General features: G+C 39.7%; 1 protein-coding gene across 7 annotated transcripts in view; it reads right to left on the bottom strand.

Annotated features, from left to right (window-relative positions):
- rg (A kinase anchor protein rugose) overlaps window positions 1-26,858 on the bottom strand; it is a 152,771-nt gene that overhangs the window by 121,872 nt on the left and 4,041 nt on the right. For all 7 annotated transcript variants that reach the window (XM_070282270.1, XM_070282272.1, XM_070282291.1 and 4 more), the window contains exon 2: window positions 25,971-26,800. In XM_070282270.1, the coding sequence (XP_070138371.1) occupies window positions 25,971-26,129 (159 nt within the window). In that variant the 5' untranslated portion in view covers window positions 26,130-26,800. The remainder of the gene's footprint in view (window positions 1-25,970; window positions 26,801-26,858) is intronic.

The following is a 26,858-nucleotide window of genomic DNA, read 5'->3' as shown; positions in this document are numbered from 1 at the left end:
ATAGCGAGAAAATAATACCTTAGCATAGCGCCGCATGAAACATAATAAAATAAAATAAAAATAAAAAATAAAAGCGAGAGAAAAAAAAAAAAAAAAGAAAGTTTATGGCTGGAGTCAGGTGGAGCGCAACAGCCATTCATCTAAAGAGTCCTCCAACTTAAAGGATACTTGGAGGAGAAAAAAAAAACATAGCTTTGCAAGGCAGTAAGATAGTTTAAGACATTAATTATTTAAAGTTTAATTTAAAATATTTTTATGGAGTTTATATATTCCAGCAATATAATATTCCAAGTGTCGTTCAAGTCTCGGCATTTCTCAAGAGTGTGAAAAAGGAGGAGAAACGCGACGAATCGCGAGCTGTCCTCTTTAAGGATCAGCCATCCTTTCAGCATCCTTCCAACGTCCGTCAGCGTTCATTTGGACTCACAATCAGGCTCGAATTCACATTCGCATTGCAACGAGAGCCTTTTTGGTCGCTCATTTTGGCCCGACTTGACTAATGTTCGCAGATGAACCTTGAGCTGGCACACACACTACCGCACATAAAGGACACACAAACACACACACATACATCCGTCATCGACTTGTCACAAAGAGAAGAACGGGGGCTTTGAAAACTAAGTAGATGAAAACCCGTCCAAAGCTCAAGAAAGTATTCTAGATGTGCAACTATTTAAGATACACTCACTGGCCTACAAGGCGTATACTTAATATGAGGATGTCTAGTCTTGAAAAATTTTATAAAAATAGTAGAAGAAGATTTCAAGATTCTAGTTAGATATTCTAGATATAATTATAGATATTCTCTTCTTAAAATATATCCTTGTGATATACATTACTCATACGCCCTGTGGCCCGGCTTCTGGAAGAGTATTCTTCTAGAAGGATCTCGTGGCAAGTCAAAGACAGCAAAAGACATCAGAAGGATGCAAGTCCAATGCGTGTATATGTCAAGTGCTTAATGCGCCACACACACACACATGCATACAGATACACAAACAGGAGCAAGTGCGTCTATGTGTGTGTGTGTGTGTGTGTTTTTAGAGCGCCTTTTTTCTTACATAATAGAAAATCCTTAATAACATTTTCTTTACAATTGTGCCGGCAGGAGGACGTGGATAGGGATACGATTTTTTAGTAGTAGGCCCCAAATCTCTTTACGAGGCCGCGGCTGTCTTTCCCCCCTCTCCACCTTTCTCCATTTCTCTCTTTCTCTTTCTCAGCTTTCTCCACTTGAGTCACCATCGTCACTCGCTCGTAAACATTTCACGCTTTGCCGAGCAATAAGTTCTTCTCTTTCTATTCAATTTTTCCTTCCGCCAACCCCCTATCCCCATCCCCCCATCCCCCCATCCCCCTCCTGTTATCCTGTTTTCGTCCTGTGCTTTTTTTTCCCCTGTTTGTTCTGTCAGTTTGCTGTATTTGTTTTTGGCAGCTCGCAACTCCTGGATTGGTAATCCTGGAGCCAGGATTTCTCTGTATCCTGCGACTTCATCGTACCAGGTGGTCCACCTACCCAGCCGACATTCTGGCGAAAGGAGCAGCCAGCCAGCCAGTCGACGGGTGGGGGTGGGGGGCGGTGCCGAAAGCCAAATTCTTTTGGCCAAGACAAGGACGAAAAACCGACAACCGAATACCGAATCCAGGAGTACGGAATGCCGAATACCGAAGAAGGATCTTAAAGGATGAGACGCTGGCAGGACTGGCAGGACTGGCAGGACGACCGGCACGACTGGGACAGGAGGCTGTATGCTTAACCGCATTTCTATAACCGGAACCAGGATGTTGCTAACTTGGTTATGGTTACGCCTCGAATGTTTGTGCTTGGCATTTAGGGCCCCAAATAGGATTTTGGCTCAAATGCGGGCTTTGTGTTTAAGCCGTATCTGGTATCTGGTATCTGTAGCTGTGCAAGTGCATTGAATTGAGGATTTCAGATACATTACAGTATCTAACTGTTAGTTAATTGCTGGCGAAAAAGCATTCCGATTCGATAAGCCATCATTTCCACCTTATATCCTGGCCGAAGTTGCCTTGAAAAACTATCCTCTCCAGCTCCCTAATTTATGGCCATCTCGAGCTTATCCGCTGTCAGGCTTTTCCATTCCAAATCCAAATAAATCAATTGAAATGTGCGCTAAATTTCCAAGCAGCAACCAGCACTATAACATATATATATATATATCCCTTGTCATTGTTCAACGTCATTAGGCGATAAATTGACCTTCACGCTTGCCGGCTAAGGGCCACCGAAAATGGGGTCGTCGATGAAAGGCGATGGCGGAGGCGTTGATTGCCAGCCACACGACCCGGTCCCGAACCGAAGCCAACTTATGCCGGGGGGTGGCAGTAGCTTCTCAATGCAGCATCACGAGCTTTTGTAACCACAAGTGCACTGTGAGAAATGGCATATGCTTTCCCAAATTAATTACATCACTTGGAAAGCTAATACCCCATTACTCCCACTACCCAACACTGTCTAGGAGCTCAAGGACCTGGGGGTGCACATTATTTTTGTCAGTTTGGAACCACAAACACATCCTGAACGCCACTCGCCTTCATGTCTCGTACAACACGCAATGTGTAATAGTTATTTGATAATCTACCTGTTATTGACCTCATTTTTATACGTGTGTGTGTGATAGTGACTAGGGGGTGTCCACACACACACACCCACACACCCACTCGAACACCCACACACACGCACACAAGTGTGAAACGACATGATATTGGCGTGTAAATTATGTTTTGCTTGTATAGTATGTCCCAGGACCCCTTTCGTCCTGGCTTTCGTCGGCTCTCTCTCTCTCTCTCTTTCAACTAGTTGACTTGCATTCAGGACTTTTTACACAGCCCACCGCCCTACCACCCCCCGCCCCCTAAAACGCCCACCCAACTGCCGTTTCCATGTAAAATCTTGAGGAGCATTTTCTCGAGGAAATTGACATTTTTCTTCGCAGCACAAGGTTGCAGACACTTGAGGAAATGGAACAAGCTGAGGCGTAACTGATAGTAAATGGCAAAGATTTCTAAAGGATATGCAATATATACGTGCACTGTGCACTGTAGAGTGCAAATATTTTGCTTTAATTTAATTTGTATGCCTTGTGAGGTACTTAAAATAAAGTTGTTTTGCTTTGATTAGGACTGGCTGCGATATCTTGGCTTTTTCAGTGTTGGCAAGTAGCTTGTGTTATTTGGAGACTGTACTTTAATAACACTGAAGACAGTGTTGTGTAATTACTTGAATCATTTGCATCCGTTCTTGATCCAAACTTTGTCTGATATGTATGCTTTTTTTAGTGTTGGGAAGGGGTTTGTGTTGTTGGAGTAGTGCTTGGAGTAGAGTAATAGCTTGACTTTATTAAGACTTTGCCAAACATCTTTGCTTTTCCAGTGTTGTGTAATTACTTGTATTATTTTCAGTCTTTTTTGACTAAACCTCTGTTTGACATCTTTGACATCTTTGAAAAATAGCTTTAATCCTTTCCCAACTGTTCTCTAAGAAGCTGTACTTTTTAAGAACTATTCTGCCCTTTTTCAGTGCTTTTAAGTGTTGTAGATTTTTATATTTCTTCTCTCATCTTTGCTTTTACAGTGCTGTGTAATTTCTTGAATAATTTTATAGCTTTGCTTTATGAAAACCGTGTCTGACCAGTGTTGCGTAGTATCTTGAGTTGTTTGAGGGCTATACTCTAAGAAGCTGTACTTTTTAGTACTTTTTTTAGAAAGTATTGAGTTCGTTCTTTAAGTACTTTAACAACTGTACTTATTAAGAACTTCTTCTATCATTTAAGCCTACCCAGTGTTGAGTAATTTCCTGCCTGATTTAATAACTCCATCCTAAACACCTGTATTTGAATAGAATTTGAATATCTCCCATTATTCCCCGCCACAACAGTCCCCCACTCTTCAAAATCAAATCTGGGCCTCACTTCCCATCCCACCACCATTGCTGACTTGCATATAAAACCATTTTCCAACACTTGTCCGGATAACAATTCCATAATTTATCACACACACCCCCACACACCTCTGAATGGCCTGAAATCGCTGGCATAAAAAACTATCTACCGAAACCAGCTAGGCAGCCAGCTAGGAGGACACAAAATTGAAGAAAAAACATTAGTGAAGGCCTGCGTGACACATTGTATGCCCCATGATATGCATACACACACACACACTAGCACACTCGTACAGTCATACAATTATATATATATGTGTGTAGAGACGTGCCGGCTTTTGTTCTGAACTACGCTCAATTGCAACAATTACAGCAACAATGCTGCCCGTGAGCCCATTTGCAGCATGTCGAGGTGTCCGTGTGTCGTCTATGAACAATGGTTCATAGTCCTGCCCCTGCCCCTGCCCCACCCACACCCACACACACATACATGTAGAGCCATTGAGTGTGCGTGTTCAATGGCAAACACAATGCTTTCCACAAAAAGGAGGGCAAAGTTCCAGACCCCCACCCCTCCCCAGTCACAAGCGCAAATTGCATGCCATGAGAATGTGCAACAGCCGTGTCCGACCACGCCCCTTTCCACCCTACCCAAAGGACCACCTCCCAAAGCCCTAAAAACTTGCTTGCTACAAATGACTAATTTCACTTTTTTTTGTTTTTTTTTTACCTTTGTTGCGAATTTCATTTCGTTACACTTTCTCCCACCTCTTGGAGCCCACCTGTGCTTGTATTGTTTAACACGTTGCCACTCAAAATTCTCTCACTGATTGCTCGAGCTGTCGCCGTTGTTAAAAAGGATCAAAAAAAAAAAAAAAGAAACGGTGCTAACCATTTTGCAGCATACTTTCGGGGGCCTAACCTACATTTTTTTTTTTTTTTATTTTTTTTTTATTTTTTAAAATGTGTATATTTATTTAACATTAACGGGTATACTGCTACCTTTGTGGCAGCTTGAACAGGTTGTAATTTACAGGGGAATATCAATAAGTACGTATCAATGATTATACATTAATTCTATATCTAATTAATTCTATTTTCTATATATAATTCTAAATTATTTTAATTTTACATTTTTTTAACTACAACGGCTATATGAATCTTAAAGGAAGGTCATTAGGATGGTATCTTTTTAATCTTCTTTTTCTAGGTCTCCATGTTAGCCTCTTCGCTAGGGATGTAGGGAACCTACATGCGCTGCGAAAAAAAAACACCACAAGTGCCAAGTGTGCTCTTTTTTTTATTGATTCTCATTTGCTTTTTACTGGCGCCCCCCTTTCAATCATTTGTCAGTTTACCTAAAATATAAATATAAATAAAAGGAAAACCTGTATGCACGCCATGTCAAGGTCTCGCCGTAAATTGAGGCTGCCAGCCAGTGTTGGTGAAGGGCATTTGTCACGCCATTCCCTCCCATCGATTTCAACTTCCAACTTACCTAAAAAATAGAAAGAGAGAGAGAAAAGTTAGTTTTAAGTTTAAACTTTAAGGTATTTAAAAGTCACAAAATCTAAATCCAGCTCAGAAAACCAAACACTTTCGTAATCTTCTTAACGCTCGACCATCCCAACTAAATTTTAAATATTTTCTCATCGAATTTCCGCCCACATTTCTCTCTCAATCGAGCACATAATGCAGTTAAAGAAAATCTCTAAAAAAAAAAAAGAGATGTATATATATATATAGATAAAATTGGAAACTTTGACCAACACTTAATCCAGAACGAAATCCCTACAAATTGTTGGTCCAGAGCTCGCTCCAGTCGAGCAGTCCAGGCAGCTGAAAAAACTCAATCCTTCGCACTGACCAGCCGAATAAAAAAAAAACTAAAATAAAAAGAAAAATTTTCACAAAAATTTAACGAGAAATTCTCCCTCTCTGTGTTTTTTTTGGAAGGACTTTGCATTTGCCGGTCTCTGTGGGGCTTTCACCCAACCCCGAATTGCTTCCTGCATTGCTTTAGATTTTTCATAAAGTTTGTGCATTTTGTTTACTATATGCAGGCGTGTACACAGTGAGAAAAAGTGGGACCCGCTCTTCCCACTAGCACATCCTTCCGGAACTAGAAAGGGTCGGGGGTCTGCGGAGGTGGACTGGTAGGTGAACTCTGGGAAGCACTGTACGCATAGCTAACTAACCACAAAGCGCAAATAGAACTTCCTTGCTTCCCCGCTTCCGTTTCCTTTCCAAAAATCGAGGCACAATAGACGGGTCTTTTGTGGGTGGGCAGGTGGTGGTGGGTTTGAGGGGGGGGTGCCACATTTGAGTGCAAATCAAAGTTTTGTTTTTGACCGAGCTAGCTCCAGGATGCGAAGGCTCTTCAAGTTCCTTTGGACGGTCTGCATGCCATAACTTTTGTCATATGCATGGCTGGAGTTGGGAGGGGGGGCCAGATATAGAGAGGGGTTTCATAAGATGCACTTGGAGAAATTTTTAGAAATATTTTTACATTTATCTAGCAAGGTGGTTATAGGGAAGCCTTGGGTAGTTTTATGACTATATGATACCCGACACTGAAGCTTTACTTTTAATTCCCAACCATTCCTTCAGGAAATATTTTAAGAAATCTATACTGACTTTATAATACCCGATACTCGAGCTCATCTTATACTGTGTGACTGACTGTGTGATACCCGATACTCAAGCTCATCCTTTAATTCCCAAACTATCTCTCAGCCACTATCTCACAAAACTATACTAACTATATGATGCCTGATATTTAAGCTTCGCTTATAATTCCCATCCTATCTTCGGGTGATATTTAAGAATGCTATACAGACTGTGTGATACCCGATACTTCAGCTTTGCTTCCTATAATTTATATTATTCCCAACCTATCTTTCAGTTCCTATTTTACATAAATATCCTAACTATATGATACCCGATACCTATACTTTTCTTAGAATTCGTTTCCTTCTTAGTGGCTGAACTGATATATTACCTTTGGCTCTATTTTATCTCTCACGCCCTATCATATAAAACTATCCTAACAATATGATACCCGATACTCAATCATTGCTTATAATTCCCAACCAATTTTTCAGCCTCCACCCAACAAATATTTTAGAACTTTGAAACCCCCATTATCTCTCAGTGAAAAGCATGATCTGCAGTTAGTTTACAGCACCCGTTGCTGGCATTGCTGCGGTGTGCCTTTGGCAATAGCATCACCCCCCTTTCAACCGCACCAGCCACGCCCATGGCCCATCGACCGTCGCATTTCGGAATGTTCAATATAACCACGCTAGTACAAGCAATTGCCATGCTGCAGGGCTTCAAATGAGTTGGCAAGATGGTGGAAAGTTGGCAGCAGAGGCAGCAAAAGCAGCCGAAGCAGCAGCGGTATTGGTATTGAGATTGGAATGGGAATGGAAATGGGAATGAGAATGGCAATGGTTATGGGGATTGGAAGCCAGGAGCGCAGGGATTGCCAACTGAATGAATTGAGAGAGTCGCCTTCATGCAAACATATTTTCAATTACAGAGCTACAACTTTTTTTTTGGTTCACTTCTCGTTGCATAACAATAACACTCTCCTCACACACACGCACACGAAAAAGTTGAGTTGGCCAACAAAAGTTAGCCTCACCATCAGAGTCTCTCGCTCTCTCCCTCTCTTCTAGCCATGCAGTCACTCAATTAGCCAAACGAACGTATATTTGGTTCCCGTACAAGGGATTATAGTCGGAGAAGTAGTCCGTTGTGGAAGTAGTAGAAGTGGATGCCTTTGTGGTTTGTTCCAGCACAAAGTTATCGATGGTAATTCAAAAAAAAGGAAAAGGAAAACATTATGTAATGCGAAAGTTGCTCGTAATTTGATTAATTAACTTTAGTACTTTGGCTTGGACTACGGGGCTGGAAAGTTGGCTCGATAGGAGAGAAAAGTTCGGGCCCTAATTAGCTCAAACCGTATTCTAAATTTATGTTTTCTGTTGGGCTTTATAGTAAATTAACTTTCGGCTTTCAAGTGTGAAAGCCAAGGCCCAATTCTGTGGGCCTATAATCCAACACTTTTCGGATGCCTTGTCTCGAAGGACCAAAATAACAACAGACACCACACACACAGTTTACACCTTCCACATAAAAGTTGGAGAGCAGCACTGGGCTGACAAGGAGGTCAGAGGTCAAACTTGATTTAAATTCTTAATGAAATTTTATGGGCAACAGCTTGTAGGGCTTGGGGGGGAGGGACGACACACCGAGGAACATGCTTCAAAAGGCAATTTATTATTTAAAAACTAGCCCGGACAAGGACATCAAAGTGCTCGAGTCCTTGAGTCCTCCGGCCCAACACACACCAGAAAAACAAGATGAAGTTCAGGTAAATAGACACTGTGGAGTTGCTGCCTAATGACTTCTGGTCAGGTGTCTTTTCGCCAACCCCCTCACCCTCCCCCTTCTAGTATCCTTTGTCCCTGGCCACTCATAAATATAAAACCCAACGCCCAGGACCAACAGGAAACAACTGCCATGGAATATTTAAGACACACTCGTCCTGCCACTCGCACTCCATATACATACGCAGGACATTCCACTTCCACCTTTTGTGCGACAGTTTAAATATTTTAGCAACAGGTTATGTAACTTCTTGGTCCCCCCCCTCCCCTCCCTAACCAGAAAAGTTTTCTGGCCAACTTTAAGCGAAATTCGAACCTAAACCGAAACCGAAACCTTTTCTTTCATTCCCGGATTGAAGGCATTTTAAATAATTTATGAATGAATAAATAATCCATAATCCGGCCCAGGTCCAGGTCCAGATCCAGGACCAAATCAAGCCCAAAACTTTATCCAATCGATGGAGTGTTGCAGCAACAATTGAAGCTCCTAATTTATTTAGGATGAGGTTCCTATTCCAAATTCAAAAACTTGATCATTTTCAAAGCCGCCACGGATGCAAGTGCCTCCACCAGACCAGCGAATAAAACTCCTAACTGACCGGGGGCTACCAGCCTCCCATCACGTAGTCTTTTTTATGGGGGGGGGGGGGGCATCCAATAAAAAATGTCGGAAAATAAAGAATAAGCCGGTACAGGCAGGCAGGGGGTGTCGAAACTATGGCATAAAATTTCCAATTTGCTGTCTCGACTTTTTGGCCGAAAAGTGGAAACTTTTCGGGTGGGCTCTCGGTCTCTCTTCATTCATATATATATATATATATATATATATGTTTGTTTCAGTGTATGTGACAGTGGGCAGTGAAGCTTATGATTCAAAGGACCTTTTGGTCTCAACTCTTGGCCTCAGCCCCCCCCTCGGCAACCGTGGATATTGAATTTTAAGCATCGCCTTTTCGAATAGTTCCTTCTCTTTCTTCGAGTCTCATGCCATCTCTTTCTTGCTGGCCGGCTAATTTAGCGCAAATAAAAATGTTGCACAACCACTGAAGGAAGAAGTGAATTCTGTAGAAAGCACCAGGAGTCGGGTATTTTTTTTTTTTTTGGTTCATTTTGAATTCATGCTTTGCCTCTTGGTTGCTTGGCAAATAACTTTGCTATTTGGCAGTCTTCTCTCTCTCTTTCTATGGCTATATAGCCTTCTCTTTCTGATGTCCGCATCTCTGGCAGACATTCTAAGCATCTAGGCCATGAAAAGGGTAGCAAAGGTGGGCCTTAATACCTGAGGATATCAATTTTAAAAATTAAAATAAACTATATTTTATTTATTTTATTTTTTTGAAATTAAAAAGGATATCCAACAAGTCTTTATCCTTTTTCGGAAACTCCTTTAATTGTATTTTTTATGAGCATTGCACCTTTGTGGGTGGTGGGCTTAAAAAAGTGACTCACGGGTCCTGGAGGTGAGGGCGCCATAAGTTTTTTTTTTTTTTTTTTGGCCAACATTGAAAACAACTCGGACTCTGGGGGCTTCGGCGTCTGTATGCTTCAGGTTCCACTTCTGTGGCTTTCCCTTGGTTTGATGGCCTTCTGTTTTGGCCGAATACCCCGAGGTCCTTTCACACAAAACGAAATTCCAAAGGATTATCATTCTACAAGTTTCGGATGATTTCTATAAAAATTTTACTAAATTTTCAAATATCTTTTTTTTTAATTCTAAACTAATTTTATTTCTCCTAACTAATCTATTTGTTTTTATTAAGTTTTTCTCTATGTGTATTCAGTGTAATTGAAAGACGCTGGCTGTGGCAGGACCATGTTTTTCAGGACCTGCTCCTGCTGCTTCTCCGGCTGCTGCTGTTGGTCCTTGTTGCTTGGTAATTAAAACTTTTTCCCAGCCGGAGGCCAGATGGATTGTTGTTTTTGTCCATGTTGTTGTTGTTCTTGTACTTGTTCGTTTTGCTTGACGGTATTGTTGTTGTTGTTGTTGAGCAATACGTCAGTTAGTCAATCGTCACCTTCATCTCATGCCTAGGCCACCACATTTGAAATTAGTTAAAGTTTTCAAACTTTTTCACCTCTTTTTTTTTTCTATTATTTTTTTTTGCCACCCACTGACACTACCGCCCACCGCCTGGCTCATTGGGCGAAAGAAAAGTTTAATTAGTGGGCGTGGCATGGCGCTGAAATTAATTAAGGCGAGACGAAGCTGCTCATTATCAATGCAAGAAGTTGGTGGAGTCGGGCAGGGGTATAGGGGCGAAGGATATGGCCTACAATTGGCTCAGTCATTCCATTCAATCACACACACATACACATACACAGAGAGCACGTGGCTTCATCTATCAATCCATCAATCTATCATTTCGGGCATCGTCCATCAATGTCATTTCGTGTCTTTGTTTTGCTTTTGCTTTGCTGCGTGCCTGGGTCCTTTGTTGTTGTCCTTTTGCCTATTTTGTTACGCTTTTGTTTAGCTCATAGTAGGATTAGAGGGATCCTGGCCACGCCCACTCGTCCGGGGTCGTAAATTTGGGTCTCCAAAACCTCCCCTCCTCGAAAAAAAAAGAAAAGGGAAAAGGTAAGTAAATCAAAACCCAGACGGCACACAGGGCGTATGATTTATTTTTTGGGACATACGGTTCGTTTAGGTTAAGAATCTGGCATTAGAATTAGCCAGATTTTATTTTAATAATTTTTTATAATTTTTGAATAAAATTTAAAACTCTTTCTCTTTAAATTTAAGTTAAATTCGGATTATCCTGCAGATGGCCAACTATTTTCGTAGCATACTTTTCTGCGTGTCAGCGGGCAGCTTTCCAACTAAGCCAACGGCAGAGCTCTCCCCATTTCTTTCTTTATCTCTCTGTTTTATCCTCTTCTTCTCGTTCTCCTTCTTTGGTATTTTTGTTGTTCTTTGTGGAGGCACGGCTTTTATTTTTTTGGCCGCATTGCAACAAATATTTTGGCAGAAATGTTGCAAAAATGTAAGCGAAATGCGTTGCAATTTTTGAGGCAACTTATCCTTCTTCCTCTCACCCTCCCCTCCCCCTTGAATTTTATACTCTTTTTTTTTTTGGGCAGTTTTTTACTTCCTCTTACTGCGTCTTGAGCCCGCACCCCCCTGTGCCCCCATTTTTAGTGCCCAGCCATGACATCTTACTTGGCCGAAAAGGAACCCCCCAAAAAGCGTTGCCAGCTCCGGAATGAAGGCTATACTATATATATATTTCCTTCTCCCTCTTTTAACACCCCTCTCCCACCCCCTGCCCGAAATTTCCACCCCACAAGAAGTTCTGTCTATTTTCAACTTCCTTTTTTATTTCCGTAATCATTTATATGCAAATCGCTTGCCAGGCATCCTTACACACACACACTAACACTAACACTAATACTAACACTAACACACACACACGTACAGGCGCACTTAAGCTTGCCACGCCCACTTCGGGGAAGAAGCAGAGGCTGCCCACTTGAGTTGGCTTTCGATTTGCCATCAAAAATGCCCCGGCTTAAGTTTTTTTGTTTTTTGTTTCGATTTGGTTTTCAGATTTATTTTATTTTCAATAAAACTTTACTTTTAAGCTTTTAAAAATGTCCTTTTTTAAATGTAGCCTTATATTTATTTTAGTTTTTATTTATAATAGTAGTAGAATTAATAATTATAAAACAAATAAATAAATAAATAAGAAAAAACTTTATCTTCTTCTATTTCCGTTGCCTACTTTTAAGGGCGCCAGGAAGTCGCTTAGTAAAGAGGACTATAATTTTACCGTTATTTTGCATCTAATAACATTGCTATAAGGCTTTTAGTTTGGTTGCAATTCAATAAAAAAAAAATAATTGAAAATAAAAAAAATTATTATTAATTAATTAATTAATAAATAAAATACAGCGCCCTCCTCCTCGATTCTCATAGGTTGCACTTAAGCTGGCCCTGAAAACTCGGAAAATCTAGTTTTTTTTTCGCGGAAATTTTTGGCGGTCTGTGTTTTTTTTGTTGTGAATTGTTGTAATTTTTTTTTTGTTGTTTTTATAGTTTGTTGTTGTAACTGTTTGCTGCTATCACTGCTTATTGTTTCTTGTAATTGTTTGTTGCTGTTGATTGTTGTTTATTGTTGTAATTTATTTTTGTTGTAACTGTTTGTTGTTGTCATTGTTTGTTGTTGTTGTAATCTTTTGTTGTTGTAATTGGTTGTTGTTGTAATTGGTTGTTGTTGTGATCTTTTGTTGTTGTAATTTTTTGTTGTTGTAATTAATTGTTGTTGTAATTTTTTGTTGTAATTTTTGTTGTAATTTTTTTTGTTGTAATTTTTTTTGTTGTAATTTTTTTTGTTGTAATTTTTTTTGGTGTAATTTTTTTTTTTTAATTTTTTGTAGTCATTTTTTTTTTCTTCAGCGGATTCAATTGCATTATGATTCATTTCTGAACATGGCAACCCTGAGAAACAAAAACAACACAGGGTTCCCAGAGCAGTTCTGGATAGATTCCAAAAGAAAGAATACACCATTCCCGCGTACCTATAGATTGAGATTGATTCCCAGAAAGCTATAGATTGATCGGGACTCCTATTTAAGTGGAACCACCTGCTTCCCCCACAGGCTTACCTTAATGAAAGTATTCCCATTAAAAATCATACTTTACACTGGAAAAAATAAGTATTAATCAATCATAGATTACAATTGAATTGAAATCATGGTTGGGGTTTAAAAAAAAGCCAATTTCCACAAAAACCAATAAGTGGGAATCCATTTTTATTTTTTTTTTTTCGTTACTTTGCAGACAATTTCATTGCATATTCCGAGGAGCTCATTTGCATACGTGTCTGTGCATGTCCGCACATGTCTGTGTGTCAACTAACTTTGTCTCTCCATCATTTTCAAGTTTTTCCTTCCATTTCATAGGTGGCTGAGGGCGAAGCGAAGGCCAAAGCTCATTAAAATTGCACAACACTTTGATTTGCATAAGCCGAGAGAGAGGGAGAGAGAGAAAGGGAGAGGGAGTAGCCAAATAAAAAAAATGCAAAAAATCAAGGATAAGAAGGGCAACTCTGGCATGAAAAAAAAAAGGGAAAGTTTTTTTGAAGCTCATCCCGGCCCGGAACCCCGCAAAGTCATTATCATTTGCCGGCGCTGTTGGCATTATGAGATTGAAATATTGCAGCCAGCTCGGCTCTAGTGTGACCCATTCAATGTCGCTTATCCTTTGCCAAAAAGGACGATGATGTCCTTAAAAAAAAATATGGGGGGGTGGTTTAAGGGGGTATGGAAATTCAAAGCTGATTGCATCTACTTTTAAACATAGAAGGAGAAGGAGGAGAAGGATTTTTCAAGGATATCTTTAGGGAAGTAGCATCCTTATTATCCTTAAATATTAATTTTAAATTATAAACTGACATCTGTTGGCTTAAAAAAATAATACAAACAAGTCAGAGAATAAGGATCGGATGTAATTTTAAGATTTTCTTGTATTTTTCCAGCCATTTCCGAAGGGGCTTCCTGCCCGAAGGGGCACACATACACATCCGAATGAAAAGTATTTGTTTTTTATTTATTTATTTTTTGTTGTTTTTGTTGAATCTTTGTAACTGGAAGCCAAAAACGCCTAAAACATATTTGATAATTGAATTTGTAATACATTTTGTTCAGCTTTGAGGTCAGTGTGGGGGCTGTGGGGGCTAAGGACGAAGGACGAAGGATGTGTCATCGTCCTGCCTCCCGTTCTGTTGTTCTTGGTTGTTAAGGATAATTTTCTCCGAAAGAGAGCGGAGAGGAAACAAAAAAAAACACACAACCGGCGAAGGGAAGTGACGCATTGAATTAGCTTTCATTGTATTTTATTTGACAACAGAAAATAACGTTAAATAAACACACAAACATACAAACATACATACATACAAACATACATGCGAATGCATTGTTTCTCCTCTCGCTTACATGTCTTGTGGGCAAAAAGAGACGGCTGCATGGTAGCCAGAAAGAGACGGAGAAGGGTGGAAAAATGTCACACAAATTTCATTTGATTTATTTGCCAGTTTTCTTTTCAATCCACACACACACACACCCACCCACACACACACTCCCTGGCCACTTTTCAGTTTCAGTTTTTTTTTGGCAATTTTGTGAAAATCTAATAAAATCCACAGCCTCCAGAAATGTCTGTTGTATCTTTACTCTGATTTAATATCGTATATGCCACACATTAAATTACAGTGCAACAATAAATAATGCGCCAAAGGATATCGATTTGTGTCAGTCTCAATGGTTCTATAAAAGGTAAGATTATTAAAGTACCGGGTATTGTATAGAAGAGTAGGTATTCCTTATGTAAGAGTATGTATTGTAGAGAAGATGTATTATATCTCTAAAGTTAAGATCTCTAAAGTATCTTATATCCTACAGTTGAAGTCTTCTTTATCTACTTTCCTTTCGTAAAAAACATATATGTATCTCTAAAAAAGTTAAAATCCCCTAAGTACCGGGTATCATATACATACATAGTTAAAGTGCTTTCTATGTTATGGATAGGAGTATTTATGACTTATATACAATCATTATATCCTCGTCATATCTATCTCCTTAAAATGTAAGATCTTTAAAGTGGGTAAGGGTATCTTATCATTGAAGTCCCCTTTCTCCACTTTCCTTTAAGAAAACTGTTTAATTAAATGGAGAAAAATATTTATGACTCATATGATGTATTATATCTATCTCTAAGAAAGTTAAGATCTCCAAAGTACCGGGTATCATATAGATGAAGTCCTTTCCTTGCCTTTATCTTGAAAAACTTCATTCTTAGGCAAGAGAAGAGTATGTATGACATATACGACGTTTTATAGTTATCTCTACAAAAGTTAAGACCTCTTAAGTACCAGGTATCCTATCGTTAAAACCCTTTCAATGCTATGAAAAGGAGTATTTAAGTATCTATGTTTCATTCATCATCATATCTACATCAAATCTACATCATTTCTACATCATATCTATCTTCTCTACCAATGTTAAGATCTCCAAAGTACCGGGTATTTTATAGTTCAAGTCATTTTCTTTCAATAACCTCAATCTTCGTCAAGAGAAGAGTATTTCTAACTTATTATATTATATCATATAGGATCTAAATCTCCAAAGTAACAGGTATCCCATAGTCGAAGACCTCTCTCTCTCTCTCTCTCTCTCTCTCTCTCTCTCTCTCTCTCCACCTTCCTTGAGAAAACTTATTCCCCAACTGGAGGAGAGCGTATATGACAAATCCCCAGCTCAACTCTAACCCTCTAAAGCCCACTTCTGATTGAATGCAACTTTTCTTAGCCTCTATCTCTATCTCTATCTCTAACCTGATCCCTATATGGCCGTGTCTTTCGCTTGGCAAGTTTGCGGGACTGTTTATTTGCTCTGTAAGGCTTGTTTCCGGAAGCATCTTGGATATTTGTGTGTGTTCTGGGCTCTGAGTTCTGGATTCTGGGTTCTGGATTCTGGATTCTGGGTTCTGGGCTCAGTGTTGCTTTTTTTCCGCTTTGGCGCACTTAAAAAGCAATTTACTCTAATTACATTAAGTAGAAACAGCGGCCAAGTTGTGCGTGTGTCAATAAACAAACGGTAAAGGTACTCAAATGTGTGTGTGTGTGTGTGTGTAGACACAGATATTCACAAAGAGGACATGAAATAAATATCCTGTGAGAGAATAAAGTCGAACTTTAGATGCTCTTGTAGGTGGATTTTATTTTTTTATAAATTATAAGCATTTATTTTTTTTCTTCTTTTATTTAATATTTTTAATATCCTTAATATTATATTAAAAATCTCCCTCTCTTAGAGAAGAGAAAGCCATCAAAAAAAAAAAGAGAGAACTCTGAGAGCGCTTTCAGACCATAATTACCTGAGAAGTTTTGCCATGGCCTCTTGTTCTTCTTCTTTCTGGTCACTTCCGTTTTGTGCCTTTGTGCCTCCGGGAATCTGTCGCTCTCCCCCCACCACCCCTCTTTATTATTACGCATTATTATCATCTTTTGGTCCTTCTTTTGTGTTGTTTTTGCTTTTTCTTTTGTTTTCAGTAAATAAATCACCGTTGCTTTAGTAACTTTTGTCCCACACTGAGAGTGTAGAAAGAGAGCTCACTCATATCTATAGAAAGAGACAGGATGCTGGGACTTCTCGCAATGATTGGTTAATTATAATGAGCTTTAGCTGGCGGGTATATGGCCCAGACTACTAGACCTTCGGAACCAACTAACTTGGCCAAGTAACTGGTAACATTGGTAACATTGGTAATTCATCAATTAGATCAATTATTAGCCAAAACGCATTCAGATATGGCCAAATAGAGAGAGGCGTGTCTAACACGATTAACAAATACAACTACATACTTGTGACGTAATTGGTGCAAACTCCAGACAACAATAGCCACCCACTCCTCCCCCTCCCAGCGTGCCACTTGAGAGGTCCTGCTAGCGAGTACCAGAGTTTGCAACAATTTGCTACAAACTTTGCAACATTTTAGCAAACATCTTGAACTATCTTTTCGAGGGGGTAAGGGGGGTGGTGTGGCAACAGTAGATAATTAATAGAACAATGTTGGACTAATTAGAGGAAATTAGAAAGAAGCTTCAATGATGAACTTTTAGATCAAATTTTAGTCAAGAATGGAGGCTTTTTTTTTTTGGTAAAATATTAAAGCCTTTTTGGTGCTGCAACCCTGGCCAGGACTCTGGCAAGGACCCTGGCAAGGACTCTGGCAGGACTCTCGTGTAATTTGTTTTAGTTTCTGTGTCCGACTCGAAAGTTTGTAATTAACATTGTTGGCGAGCGTTGAGGGGGCAACTTCTGAGGACTCACAGTTGTTCAACTGGCCAACAATTAATTACAAAAATATTACAAAAATATTAAAAAAATATTACAAAAATATTTCTTAATATTATTAAATATTTTTACTATTTTTAGAGCTGCCTTTTAAAGCTTTCAGTACCATGAGCTCTGGCTGGCCCGCGTTCAGCTTCTTCAACTATTCCGCACGATAAAACCAGAAAAATGCAACACTTTTTACAATTCTGCCAAACCCCACACCCCCTAACCTCCCTAGAGAGAGAGAGCGAGTCCTGGCAGAAAAAAAACCATAGACAGGACGAGGGTAGGAAGGAGGAGGAAGGACGACTGGGAAGCCACAACAGACAGGCGATGGCTGGAGCGTTGAGGCAGCTAACAGGCTACTGGACAAAAGGATCGAGGCGTAAATAAGTTGGCCAGAAACAATGTGACTAGCAGGAGAGAGGGGAAGGGGTATGCAGGGAGTTGGCCAACACAAAGATACATGACTTTTTTTAACCAGAATGGCAACTAAACGACAGCTAAGCCATTAATTACCCAACTGTGCGGCCAGAGGCGTTAAAGACCTCCATTTAGATAATCAACCGAAAAACGTGCAACAATATCTGATGATTTTAATTGATGATTTTAGAAGATAGATTTATATTTGAAGTTTAAATAATTATTTTAAAACAAATTTAATCGGTTTATTTAGAATTTAAAACCGCAGAACATGGCCAGCGATTCCCGCGAGGCGCAAACATGGCCAACAATGAACCAAACCAGGCCGGATCCAACCCCACCTTGGCCAGCACACACCTTTCCTTTGTTCCTGCCACCGCTGATGTCTGTGCAACAAAACGGATGTGCACATGCAGCACAGGATATATTGATTGTCAAAAGACACAGGACACATGGACACAGGACACACATACACATGGCCATGGCCTCATATCCATTTATAGTTTATGTATGTATTGGTGGTGGCTTAGTCTGACCGGAACAAGGACTCACTGGCGGGATTGTTTTGATATTATTAGTGTGGACAGAGCTTTAAGGACAAAGGATACTCGGTGAGTAGCGGATATCAATACACACTTTCAGCAAATTGTCCTTTAATTAGGCACTGCCACTGAGCCATTGTTATCCTTGACTAAGCCAGGATCAAGTGAATTCATTTATATGTATGTATACCTTGTATAGGCGGGCGAGTCCTTTCCCAGGACAATCCTTTCCTGAGGGCCATAATAAAATTTACAATGTTATCCCAAAAGTGTTGTCGAGTTTCTGTCATTTTCATTTTCAGTTTCTCTCTTTCTCTCTTTTTTTGTAGCAGCTGGCCACCAGCCCGAATGTCCTTGCGGCATGTCCTGACCGTCAGAATGGACGAAAAAAGGATATAAGAGCGTGGGATGTTGTCCCTTTGGCTTGTCATAATTCGCATATTAATGTTGTTCATTAAAGTTATATAAATTATGAATCGCATTACACGACCATATGAGGCAGAGTATCCTTTTATTTATTTTTTTTTTGAGGAAAAGGACACGTACTCTCTCTCTCTCTCTCTCTAAGCAGCCAGGATACTGATTGGCAGGGACAACACCTCGCAGGAAATCAGTCTTGGAGGGAAAAAATGTGAAATATATGTCACTCATTTTATGCATGCAACATTCTGCACTTGAAGGTCCTCCACCAAGTCCTTCACCACCGCCCCCCACTCCCCTCCTCTTTCATGATTTGATGATTGATTCGATTTGCCACAACTGCTAGCTGGTGGCAACAAAATGAAAATATCTGCAGTGCAGTCGTGGCAAGAAAATGCGGAAAAAAAAGCCATAAAAAAAAAGCAAAACTCTACATACATAGTCTTTGAAAAAAAAAAAATAAAAAATTCATAAAAAGATTTAAGGAAGGAAGACTCGTGTCATCATTAAATCCTGACAACGCAATTTCTAGCTAAAATGGCTGCCAACCGAAGGACATACATATATACAAAAAAAATTGTATATAATATACAAAAATAAAGAAAAATAGAATCCGCCGAGTCATGGCTTCTGTTCCGACCCAAGAATCTGTTCAATTGCCAGGATTCCGGATTTGGCATTTATGTTTGCATTTTATTCGAAAAGCCATCAGCCATCAGCCATCATCAGGACGATGGCCCACACTTCGCAGGACCTTTGGAAATCAATCAATTAGATGCGTTACTTTCCGTTCGACATTGAAACATTTTTATTTTTAGAGAAGCTCCCCAGACTCCCAGCGACTACTTTCTCGGAAAATCAATGGCAGCCTGTACGCTCCAATAGTTCGCAATCCCAGGCCATCAATTACATAATCGCAAACAATTCCTTCTCGCCAAAAAAAAAAAAAAAAAAAGGACGATTCCCTAATTTTATTTTACGCCAAAGTGTCCTGTGCGGAAGTCCCTGGGGGAAGCGGCGAGGTGAGGAGATGGCTGGGGGGCCACTGTATCGGCTTTTCGGATTCGGATTCAGTTTCGGTTTCTGTTTCGATTGCCGATTTCCTTCGCCAACCCTTGCGAGGCGCCCCCGGCAGGAGGAGCAGCAGGAGCAGCAGGAGCAGGACTCGCTGACAGGAGAATTAACGCAGAGGCGGCTAATGGCGGACACCGAGAAATTGACTTGGCTTATAGGAGGCTATAACTTGGTTGAAACCCATCCGATTCTTGAGAAGAATACCCCAAAAGATTCGTAGATCGATTCTTCATAATTCTGCATTCAAATCTGAGTAAACATTTTTCGATCGATTTTTTTTTCGAATTTTTCTAGAGGACCCTCTTCAAAAAAATGTGAAAATCGAGAGGAACCCAAATATGGCCTATTCCGATGGCCATATCTTGGCCAATATCCAACCGATTTTAAAGCGGAATATCTTTTACGGCTCGTGAATCAATTCTCCTTGAATCTGCATACAAATATTTAAAGAAAACAATCGATAAATTTTTTCTTGAATTTCTGACATGGAGCTCCTTGAAAAAGTGTGGTTTCACATTTGGAGGGAAAACATGCCGCAAAAACAACGTTACAAGGATAGCCCGGCAATGTCCAGATTTTAATAGGGTTTGGCAGCGATTTAATCCCGTTATCCTGTCACCGCCCACTCTCACCCCCCACCCCGCCACTCCCCCTGGCGGTACGTAACGAAACATAAATAAGGCGGGCGACAGCCGTCCCAAAAAACAAGCAAAAAAGTGAGAAAAAAAAAATGCGAGTCCCTGGGAATGGAGTCGAGGGATCAGAGTCCCATATACATATATATATATGTATATATACAATATAAATAAATAAAGGCGGCACGAAGGAGAAAAATAAAAACAAAAAAAAAAAAAGGAGGAGGATTGCGAAAAAAGTTAAAACAGATTTTGGCCGCCACTACCGCCGCCAGTTTTTATCACTAATATAGCCACCCGAAGCGACCATAAAACCGTTTGCCATTCTCTCTCGCCTCCTATTGAATTTTATTGATTTTTCTTCAGCGTTTTCAGGTTCAGACATTTGTCGTCAACGTAATTCGCCACCCCCCCATTAAGTGGTGCCCCCCACCCCCTCCTTTTAGCCCCTTTTGAATTTGAGTTTGACGTTCTCGAAAATGTTATTAAAATCTGAAGAGGCGTCATCTCTCGACTCCCATATAAAGTTTCTTATCGCCCGGAGATAAAACTTGATTAGCCAGCGGATCGGTTGCCGGAGAAGGGATTTTTTTTTTTGGGAAGAAAGGACCTCAAACTGGTAGTCCTTTGAGGTTTAAGAGGTCTCTGATTAGTTGTATGTCTTTTATTTATTAAAACTTATAAAGTAACCTATTTTTGGAGGGGATTTTCGGGAGAAAATGAGATGAATGTATGATAACCGGTACTCATAACTGTTTAAAAGAGGCCTATAAAATATTTCCTTATTAAAAACCTACAAAATAGTGGGTTCTTAGATAAGCTATAGACAAAATAGAGTTCTGAATATAAGATACCCGGTACTAAAAGTACTGTTTAAAGGGGTTTCTCATAAAAAAGTGGGTTTTTGGCAAGATACGGCTCGGAATGTATGATACCCGGTACTTACAAATGTTTAAAAGAGGCCTATCCCTAGTTATAAAACATTATCTTATTGAAACCTACAAAGTAGTTGGTTTTTAGATGAGCTATAGACAAGATAGGATGATAAATGTACGATACCCGTTACTAAAAGTACTGTTTAAAGGGGTCATAAAATAATGGATTTTTAGGTGGGTTATTGGGAGGATAGGCCTCTGAATGCATGATACCCGGTACTCCAAACAGTTTTAAAAAGGCCTCTACTTAGTTATACGTCGTTTGTGTATGATATTATATGATACCCGGTACTCCCAACTGTTTAAAATAAGCCCCTTCTTAGTTATAAGTAGTTTAGTTAATAAAACCCTTGAAATAATACATTTTTAGATGGGTTTTGAGGAAAAAAAGGATCTAAATGCATGATACCCGGTACTCTAAACAGTTCTAAAGAGGTCTCTCAAGAACTATTCTATTTTTTGATGGGTTATAGTAAAGAAAAGTACCTAAATATATGATATAATATAATACCCGGTACTTCCAACAGTTATTAAGAGGTCTCTCATAAACTAATAGAGTTTTGGATGGTTTATAGCCTAGATAGGGAGCTAAATATAAGATACCCAGTACTCCCAATAGTTCTAAAGAACCCCCTCCCTACCTATACAACATGTGTTTATTAAAACCCATAAAATAAAATATAAACGCTATATAGAACCATATTTCAAAAATGTCAAAACCATATGGAGGAGAAATACAAATCGAAAGATTGTAAGCCAAAAACACAACAAATGTGACCGCTAAGGGGATGTGCAGTGAGGGATGAGTGCAGGGATGAGTGTTTTTTTTCATTCGCGTGTCCTTGCACACCCCCACACACCCCCCCATACCGTGAGCCACACACTGATAATGACGTTAATGAAGTTCCACAGTTGCTGCCGCAGAAGTTTTCATCAGCTTGCCACGTTGTGTTACAAAATGTGCCCATAAATGTGTCACGCCTCCAATCCAAGCTATTCTAACCCAGCTCTAACCACCACCGGGCCGGTCCGGTCCGGGCCCACCCCCGCACCAGCCGCATCCTTGATGTATCCTCCCCCTGTTTTGGAAAATAAGAGGCCAAGTTGAAGGAAATAGATGACCGGTATAGGTGATACCCTTATGTCCTTACAAGGAATCTTTATATCCTGCAAAAGTTTAAAGGAGGATATCCTGGATGATCAGAAAAATAGAAAGACCCTGTGGCAGGACATTTAGACACATCGGAACACGGATGGTCGAGCCCAGCAATCAAAGGGCCGTTGAAATGGCTACCGGTTACGCATAATACATCCGTAAGGTCCTTGGTGCTCTGGTCCTTGGTCCTCTAGTCCTCTGGTCCTCTGGTCCTCTGGTCCTTGGGCCTTATAGCTAGGCTACGTGCCGCGTAATGCGGCGGGCGCATGCGAGAATCCCTTCAGTAGTCGAGTCGTCCTTAAATAACATTGCGTTGTTCTTTATTGGTCGTTAAATCTCTTGCGGTTGTCGTGTCTTCGTTTTGGCGCCACACCCCCTCCCTGTCTCCCTGCCTCCCTGCCTTCCTCCTATCCTTGTATCCTTTCCGCGTTCCAGCCACTCCCACACAGCACACAGGATACAGGATCCAGAGCACACACGTCCGCGTTGGAGTTCGCGTTCGCCCCACCCTAGTGCTGTTTCGTGCACCCCCGCAGCTGCCACCTCTAGCCACCAGGGGGAGCCACGTTTGTGGATGTGAATCTTAAATGCGACCGGCACAGTGGAACAGGTGAATGAGTTTTTTAATTAAAAATTATATTATTTCTAGTAATTTAAGAGTTTATTTTTTAAGGGGATTTATTATATTTTAATATATATTTATAAAATATACATAAATATTTTTTATAGGTTTATTATGGTTTTCAACCACTGTCTATCATGTCCTGTTGTTGTTTTTATAGTCACTGTGGAAAATACGCGAAAAGCGGCCCAAAAACCATTCGATTTCATTCCAGAACAGACCAAAAATCCAAAAAAGCTTCCAGAAGGATGGGGACGTGAAGTTACCACCCCCCCACCACCCCACAAAGGAAAATGCAAAAGCAAAGACAGAAAAGGCAAAACATAAAAACACAACAAAAAAAAACCGATGAGGACACAGTGGCGCCGTTTTGTTGTTGTTTAATTTTCCATTTAGGGTTGAAGGAGAGAGCGAGAAAAAAAAAACGGTGGCAGGAAGCAGGGAGAAGGATGAAGGGGGGTTGGCCGAAGAAAGTGGGTGTCAGCCGGGAAGAGCGAATAAGAGAGCCCATCCCTGTATTTGTTTTTGTATTAACGGTAACGTTTCGTTTTCAGAAGAAGAAGAAGAAGTTCGTGACGTTTCATTTCGTTTCGCCTCTTTCGCTGCTCCGGGTGATAAGGAAAGCGCGAGAGAGAGTGGGAGAGTGGGAGGGAGGGTGAGGTGAAGTCACCCCACCAGACCATCCCCTCTCCCCCGTTTATCCACCCATTGGCATTCCACACGTTGTCTAGGCAAGTTTTTATTTTTATTACACGGTGAGAAAATTATAATAATTATAAAAAATAAAAAATATAAAAATTTAATAAAATTTTATATTAAATATAAAGTAGTTATATTATTTTATTAGTTTTTTTTTAATATTATTAATTTTTAGACATATTTTTCTCTCAGTGGCCTCTTCATTTCACTTTCTACACCCTCTCTTTCTTCGATACTTCACTTTGGCATTTAGTTTTGTGGTGTTTTGCGGCCGCCATCTGAATGCCAGACCAACCACCCACCCCTGGATACCCTTCTGGCAGCGGTGTCCTTCATCAGGATGCCAACAATATAAAGCCTATTTTCATTGTTTCCTCTCTGACACTCGAAACAGCTGACAGGCGTCGACGTCAAAGTCATCTTGTTATTGTTGCCTATTCTTATTCTTCTTCTTCTTATTCTTCTTCTTATTGTTGTAGTTGTTGTTGTTGGCTGACTTGGGGCCGTTAATTAAATTAAGTAAAAGTAGCAAAGTATGTTCGTACATTATTTAGTAGGGGTCTCATCTCTATAGTATATAGTATATATAGTATCTTCTTCAGTTATTTTTTTTTTTTTTTCACCTTTTCCTGCCCCCCACCCCCTTACCCATTCATGGTGAACGACTTTATCAGGCCTAGAAAGTGATAGGGAAAGGTAGAAAGAGAAAGGGCGATAGAGAAGGGGCGATATATGTATGTAGTACCAGAGGTACCCGCTAATTGTGGAGCGTATGTGTGCAAATATTTAGAAAGATAATATTTATGAAAATAATTTTCAGATGGGTTCTATAAGGTCATCACGTACCTAGTGTTATTCCACTAGAAAGCTAAAAAAAAATAAAAAATAAAAGTACATAATTTAATTAAAATTAACTACTTCCGGGAGAAAGGACCCTGAGAGAAAGTAATATCATTATCCTTTTTTTTATGAACTTTCCCGCTGTCCTTAGGCCTAAAACAAAAAGCGATTAGGGGGGGAATCGATTAAAAGGCTTTTGCACGTGACGGTTCTTCTCTTTTTTTTGGGAGGAGCCCTCTGCCGAGAGGTGGCTGTACGAAATGGCCATAATTGAGCCGTATAACAAGCCCAATGACCGATTAAGCCAACATGGCGAGTTCTCTTCTTTATAGAACTTTTTTAAATATATTTTCAACCCAAAAATCCAAAGATTAGATTGCGTTTTTTATGAAAATTCCATTTAAAAAGCCATCTATAACTCTGGGAAGTTAACATTTCCGGTTTGTATCTAGATATCTATGAAATATATATCTATGTTTAGATGCATCCATTAGTACTAACCATAATCATAATCTATTGATTTTTGGAAGGAGGGATGCCTTTGGAAGGTGGAGAAAGGGGAGGGGGGTCTGATTATCTTCCAAAGTGGAGCCCTGTTTTTTGGGGCTGCGAGTCTGCAGCTGGCATTGGAACACGTCAACGAATTTTTTCACGCTTATCGGTAATGTATATAGAACCACTTGGCACACATTTCGCCATATATATATATGTATATATAGTATATATGTGTACCTGTCTGTATCTACAATTTATCTGCCGGTACAACCTTATCTTATCTAACACTGTGTGCTGGCAACAACGGAAAGGCAAAGCCCCAACCGGCTTTTAGAGTTTGGGGTTTGAGGGGGGGTTCCGGGGGGTTCGGCGGATGAAGAACTTCAATTGAATTTCTTTTCAATTTTAGCCCTTAACCCCTACACTCTCTCTCTCTACGCTTAACCCTCCCGAGTTTCCTGCTTGATTTTCCTTCATAGCCTTATTACCTTTAACTACACTGAGAGAAATATAATCTTAGTTTTAATAAAAATTTTTAATAATATTTTTATATATTCCACACACTTTTCTCAGTGTTGAAAAGCGAGAATATTTTTCCATGGGTGGTATTTTTGGGGGGGTTCACACAGTACCTGCCACCTGCCACCAGGGGGGGTGGTTGTGGGTGGCTGGGGAGTGTGTGTGGGATGGTAATGATGAGCGACGGTGTCGTGTTTTCATTAAGCTTCACAAAATTTAAATATGTTATAATAATAATGTTCTCCCATAATAGAGGTTGTCTGAGGGGGGGAGGGGGAGGAAACTCAAGACAATCTCAGGGGGGATGGAGCAGGAGTGGGAGGACATTGTCTTAGACGCTGATCCTAATCACAGGGCCAGATTTTTGGCATACTTCCCGGATACTTCACCCACCCTTAACCCTCCTGTGACCTTTTTTTGAATGTTATCTATGAGATATGTATCTTTGGGAAGATCTTTAAGATGGGAACTTACCAAATGCAGTACGGTGTTGACCACCTCCCGGTTGGTCACTTGGCCCACTTCGATGAGACCGATGAGGACGGCGAACTTCAGGTTGTCGGCGGTTGTCATTCTGACGATTTCGTCCGGCCGTTTTATCTCACTGTACGGCGGACGCATGATGTCCGCCATTTTGTTAAAGTACCGTTAATAATTTAATTTATTTATTTATTATTATTATGTTTGGTATTTTTTAGTTTTTATTTTTTTGTTGGTTTTTTTTTTATTTTTTTGATTTATTTAGTTAATTTTATTTTTTTTTTTGTTTTGTCAAAAATCGAGTTACAGAATTAATGGATGGAATGCACACGAAAATACACACACACAGATATACACAAATACATAATAAATTTACATATATATATATATATATGTATAATAGATATATATGGAGATGGTATAATGCTATATATAATATATATAAACAATTAGATATTGCCAGGCAATTGGAGGGGAGGAGAAAAAATTGGTTGAATTTTCTTTTTTATTTTTTTTATTAAATTTTTAAATTTTTTATTAAAATTTTAAATTTATTTTGGCTGGATTTTTTTGTATTTTTGATTTAAGACGCATCTCTTGCATTGCACTTTCTTGTTAATTTTTTTTTTAATCGTTTGCTGGAGTTTTTCTTGTTGTTGTTGTTAATGTTGGATAGCAGCTATAAGTGCTTTTGTTGTTGTTGGTGTTGTTGGTGTTTCGGCCTTTTTTGTCGCTCATGTTGAGCAACTTTTCATCAAACTTTTCATTATTTTCGCAAGATTTTCATAAAATATTTTTTCTTGAATTTTTTTTTAAATTGCACACTTTTGTTGTTGTTTTTTTTTTTTTTGTTTTTTATTTTTAGGTAATGGTGGTAGTGGT

Source organism: Drosophila bipectinata, chromosome XL (genome assembly GCF_030179905.1).
Source record: "Drosophila bipectinata strain 14024-0381.07 chromosome XL, DbipHiC1v2, whole genome shotgun sequence".
Lineage (NCBI taxonomy): Eukaryota > Metazoa > Arthropoda > Insecta > Diptera > Drosophilidae > Drosophila > Drosophila bipectinata.
This window is presented reverse-complemented; position numbering and strand designations above follow the sequence as displayed.